This window comes from Wolffia australiana, chromosome 6 (genome assembly GCF_029677425.1).
Source record: "Wolffia australiana isolate 7733 chromosome 6, ASM2967742v1".
NCBI classification, from domain to species: Eukaryota; Viridiplantae; Streptophyta; class Magnoliopsida; order Alismatales; family Araceae; genus Wolffia; species Wolffia australiana.
In genome coordinates, this window is record NC_135840.1 from 17,219,880 (window position 1) to 17,225,749 (window position 5,870).

Below are 5,870 nucleotides of genomic sequence, written 5' to 3' on the forward strand. Positions count from 1 at the left end.
AGAAACTCTCAAAATGAAATAAATCAGAGATAAAAGATACTAGGAAGCATCTAAAACTCAATGACTAGTGTCAAATTATGAGTAAAATAAATAATTCTATTTTTGCACCACCTAGAAAAACCTCAATTCATAAATTCAAGGTTTTTTGGATAAGTAATTAGTTCATATTTGTGTTATATATTGATGAAAATAATACGTCCCTTCTGTAATTTCTAATGAATTTGAAAAAAAGTGAGAATTTACAGCAGTCATAAAATGATAACAGTGAGATAGAAAGTTTAATCTTCTTGGTGCCAACTGACCTTGTCTTTTCGTCATCTGAAATCCTAACAGCAGCTAAATCTAGATATAATGAAGAACCAACAAACCAAGATCTTTTATTATTTTCTTCTACATACGGTGGCGATGATGATGAGCATGATGCGCTGTTTCTAGTCCTCTTTGTCTCTATGTTGAGGAGATCCATCACTTGTTATGGGCTTTTTGATGCTTGCCTTGGCATCTGCCAAGAATGCTGCATCAGGTTGAGGCTGACTCGTCGGCGGCTCTCGCATAGCCATGATTATATACATCACAATAACTAAATTAACAGAAATAACAGCCAGAAAACCACTCAAAAGCGTCACAGAGGACGACGAGAGCAGGCTCGATCCTGTTTTAAAATACATAAAATGTTAGACAAGGGGAGAATGCCAAATTTGTTTTTCGTAGGGTGTTAAATGAAAAATTGAAAATCATCCATCTGCCTATTCAAGACAGATGAAATTATGTAACTTGAGCCCAAATTTATGATTTCTATAATTTTATCCCTGTATTCTATTTAATCTTTCAAAAGTTGACAGTCATCCTCTTTCAGAAAATCTCAATTCAATGAAAAAACGAAAAAAAGAGATAAACAAATTCAAGAGAAATCAGAACTGGGCAATCATGATCGAATGAACAGATAGCAACAAAAGAACGTATAGTTCTCAGGAAATAATTCAGTAAATAACATGAGACCTGGTTCTAAATCACTCAAAATATAAAAAATGAAAATATATAGATAAAATATAATATGAATCGGGTAATCGTGATATAAGGAAGCAGATGAACCGACTCTAAGTAAAATCATGGGCCGATTCGATATTCATTACTAGATATGTAAATCTTGGACAATTCAACTGAAATGAAGCAGATTTGGTTGTTCTAATTAACGTCTGTTCGTACCTTAAATGAGAAGAAGAGCAAAAAAAGAGATCAAATCTACAGTCATTTGACGCCTTCTTCTGAGATTTATCTACATTGTGTCTGAAAGGAGCTCTGAAAAAGCCTTTCTGAATTTTTTCAGCGATTCATCTGGAGCCCAAACGAAGGAAAATATACATAACCTTTTTTAATTCAAGCTCTAGCAGAAATTATGCAAAAACTGTGATCGAAGGATAGAAAATTCAAGGTTCAATATTTGAGACCATTCAAAATGAAAACAAGAACAGGTAGAAATCGTATCAGATAGTTCATTACCTGGGAAAATTTTATGGTTAAAGCAAAGTAGAATCCCAATGGGTGCCATCCACATGGCTACAGAAGCAAGGAGAAATTTCTGAATTACTCCAGACATTGTTCGACCTAGATGACAAGAATGCCCATATAAGGAATGAAGCAATGTTTTATGACAGAAATGAAATTTTTTATCAAATCAGCAAGATGATTTGAGTATAAGCATACTAATAACAATTCAAAAATATTGATGAAAGAGCAACCAAGTTCTGGAGAATTCGAGCCTCTGGGATTTTGTTACCACACTTTTGGCGGAAAAATGTACGACAAAATGTAGTTTTTTTCATATTTTACAAGGAAAGTTGCATGTGAAAGCCAACAACTCCGAAAGAAAGATAGAAAAAAGGACGTCGGAAAAAACTAGAATATGACTCATTGAACAAGGCTTAAAAACAGAATATGACTCATCGAACAAGGCTTAAAAACTCTGTCCTCTTCCACTTGGATAATCTTTATTTACATGAGTGTCAAAGCTATTCATATTAATGCATTCTTGTTTATGATTATTTCCAGAAAGGTCCAGGGTTTTACATCGTCGATGACTTTCTCTTCCACGAAATTTGAATTGCAAACTGCTGACCATGGCCAGCAAACCTCAAAAAACTTGTTTATAATGTCGGATAATCACAGAAATAAATAACTGGCCTCTGCTAACGAAATTTGGAAATCAAGTATTGAGTTTGGCTTTCCTCAGAAATTTGATCCCTACACGTTCTGAACTTCAATAGCATATTCTAATTCCTGTTCATGAAATTTTCCTCATCCAGCCAAAAACATTAAAGACTATCATTTTCTGATGGAAAAAAAGACATCAAGAAATCTTTTAGAGACAAGTACAATGCAAAGAGAAGATAAGCGAGCTTTCTCTACCTCTGGTTTATGGTTTGTAAAGATAATGCGTTAAATAATATTTAAAATACTCAAACGACAGTAAAAAATATAGTTTGCTTCTATGATCATCGATTTTATGCCATCTCTTTTAAAAAGTTACGATTGATTATACCGAGGATTATTAGCAAAATATTCAATAAATGAATACAAAAGCAGAGAAACTCCATCATTTGTTGGGAGGGAGAAGGCAATAAATTAATGGCCTCAAAGGAAAAACTGATGGCGTTGCATAGAAAACTGATATTTAAAAAAACAAATAAAGATTAAATTCCCGCGGGATAATTGAAACTAATGAATGAGTAATGATGACACTGATCTAAAGAGATAAACATATACGCGAGAAATAGAAATCTATCACAGATGACAGATTGAAGAAGACGAGGTTAGGAGACAGAAGAAGCTGATTTGTTACCACTGCGAGCATTATGACGATGATTTAAGGAGATTCATTCAAGCCAGTTATTTTTCCCCAATTTGTTATCTGGAATAAGAAGATTATACTTCTCATGGTAATTTAGATTTCGAGATCAGCGCAGATTAATCAGGCTACAATCATGAAACGCAATACTTTATCATAAAATTATTTCCTTCAGATTAACGATCAAGGATTATGAAAAAAAAAGGATGAGAACTCCTTCAAAGACGACGACACTACAATCATGAAACAATGGACCTTGCCTATATTACGCTTCCGATTCTTAATCAAGGCGGCAGAACTTAAATAACAAAATTTCTGCCACATCTTTCTCATTCTCGACTGGGTATTACTGTTACACTCCAATTACAACAAGGAAAACGCGTCACCAGAGACAAAATTCGAAAAGATCGCATTTTCTCGTTCTATTCACCGTCGTATAAAAATTATACTCGGGATTCGGGCGAACAATCTTAGGATACAAACACGAAATCATGACAAATGAGAGGAATGGATCAAAAATGTTCAGAGATGTAGATTGAGATGATATATTTACCTTCGAACTGAAGAAGATTGAATACCTCCGCCGGCGAAGACGATCTTCTACACAGATCAGCAACGGCAAAGCAGCGGTATTTATTAATCTATAATATCAAACCACAAAATAATTCCTATTAGATCATTTAGAACTTTATAAAAATAACATGCATTAGTTATACAAACAATGGAAATAATCCCCACCATTAGGGAATGGAAAATATTGTCTACCGCACTTAGGGTTCCCCCAACCGATATCCGTCCGTCATTCGGTATCCGATATACGATATCCGGGAAAAAATGGGACAGTGCAGGATATCGGATATCGAACAATATCCTTCTTTGAGGGTTAGACGGATATCGGTACCGGATACCATAGGTATAGGGACGTGATGGATACCAGATATTGGATATCGGTTTCCGATATCCACTTATTTTTTCCCATTCCATCACAATCCCATATTGGAAATTTCTGAATTCTTCCGAGGTTTAAATTTGACTTAGGCGTCATTATTTAAATCCCCTAGCGCGCGTCCATAGATGCTACATCTTGAATAATTAAGACATGTCCCTATTATTCTCAAATGTCAAAATTAATATGTCGAAATTGCAACATACTTGTGGACCACAATTAATGTTTTAACGAAATTAATATAATGGAATTTGAAGAAAATAGAAGTACATAATATGATTAATACTTTTAATAGATAATAGAAATAGTAAGTAAATGGAATAATAAATCTGAAGGTTTAATAATAATGGGAGAGTATAAGATATTAGTGAAAGGGTTATTTTAGACTTACAATTAATGTTTGAACAAAATTAATATAATGGAATTTTACGAAAGTAAGAGTGCATAATATAATTAATACCTTTAATAGATAATAGAAATAGTTAGTAAGAGGAATAATAAATCCGAGGGTTTAATAATAAGGGGAGAGTGTAAGATATTAGTGGAAGGGTTATTTTAGATTTACAATTAATATGTCGAAATCGCAACATACTTGGGGGCCACAATTAATGTTTTAACAAAATTAATATAATGGAATTGTATGAAAATAAAAGTGCATAATATAATTAATATCTTTAATAGATAATAGAAATATTTAGTAAGAGTAATAATAAATCTAACGGTTGAATAATAAGGGGAGAGTGTAAGATATTAGTGGAAGGGTTATTTTAGACTTACAATTAAGATGTCAAAATTGCAACATACTTGCGGGCCACAATTAATGTTTTAACGAAATTAATATAATGGAATTTTAAGAAAATAGGAGTGCATAATATGATTAATACTTTTAATAGATAATAGAAATAGTAAGTAAATGGAATAATAAATCTGACGTTTTAATAATAAGGGGAGAGTATAAGATACTAGAGGAAGGGTTATTTTAGATTTAAAATTAAGATATAGGAGAAAGGATACTAAGCTTAGCATGATATTTAAGCATAATGATTATTCAATTTGAGTGATATTAAGATTATATATAGAATAGGGTAGAGAAATATAGTAATGACAGATATAAAGAATTATTAATTTTGGGAAATTCAACAATTATTTCAGGAAAATTAAGTTCTAATTAAGTTTTAACAAAAGTTTTAATTAAGTTCTTCCCCACCTTTAGGTGCCGCAATAAGTTTCTTAAACCAATCTTTATAATAAGTAATGAAGTGCAGATTTGAATAAAGTATTTTACTTGGAAGGTTTAATGTGAATTATTAATTTTTGAAAATTCAAGAACTTTTTTGAAAATTGTTGGAAAAATATTTAATAAATTCTCCCTCACTTTTTGGTGCTTTAACATGGTTCATGGAACCAATATTTATAATACTAAATAAAGTGCACATTTGAACTAAGTACTTTACTTGTTTGGTTAAGTGCAAGTTATTAATTTAGTGAAATTCAACAGTTTTTCATGAAAATGTTGCAAAAATCAATAAACAGAATATATAAAATTATATAGATGGAAAAGTCTAATTTTTTAACAAAATTCACTAAAATATATAGGAGAGTGGTGCAAAGTTCTAAACAAAGGAGGCTATGTCAAAAACATGGTCTTCCCCTAGGCATTTGCCCACGGCCCTGTCAGAGGTTTGTGCTTACTTGGTCATCACCTGCGTAGCGAAAGTTAAGAAATAAAAAACAATGATTACGTTAAAATTGTGAAAAATGTAGTTCATGTACTTCATGTGTACCTCTAGCACATGCGACCACACCATCTTCCTCATCATCGCCATCCGAATCCAGTTCAACGTTAGTGTACCATCGTTTGTTGTCCACACGGAGCCAACGCTTCATAGTGATGAGTGTTTCGATGCTTATCGGCGATAGACGTGATCTCTTGTACGTGACAATAGCGTTGCCCACCGAGAACATGCGCTCGACAGGAGCACTTGTCGCACATACGGACAACAGCTCCCTCGTAACGGCTGCAAGTAAGGGGAAACACTTCGCCCCTGTGCTGGCCCACCAGGATTGTGGAGTGAACAC

At 33.2% G+C, this 5,870-nt stretch overlaps 1 protein-coding gene across 1 annotated transcript; it reads right to left on the reverse strand.

The window, feature by feature from the left end:
* Nucleotides 1-248: 248 nt before the first annotated feature.
* Nucleotides 249-3,512, reverse strand: LOC144704835 (uncharacterized). Its single transcript, XM_078577381.1, has 3 exons — nucleotides 3,399-3,512; nucleotides 1,501-1,605; nucleotides 249-652 (listed from the first exon to the last, which is right to left on the reverse strand). The coding sequence occupies exons 2-3, from the start codon at nucleotides 1,595-1,597 to the stop codon at nucleotides 432-434; spliced, it is 318 nt and encodes a 105-aa protein (XP_078433507.1). The 5' UTR covers nucleotides 1,598-1,605; nucleotides 3,399-3,512; the 3' UTR covers nucleotides 249-431.
* Between the last annotated feature and the right edge of the window lie 2,358 nt (nucleotides 3,513-5,870).

Bases quoted from the DNA above. Each gene is read 5' to 3' on its own strand.
- LOC144704835 (XM_078577381.1), bottom strand. From the start codon at position 1,597: ATGTCTGGAGTAATTCAGAAATTTCTCCTTGCTTCTGTAGCCATGTGG. The intron at 653-1,500 runs GTAATGAACTAT...ATTTTAAAACAG, and splicing joins TAACCATAAAATTTTCCCAG to GATCGAGCCTGCTCTCGTCG.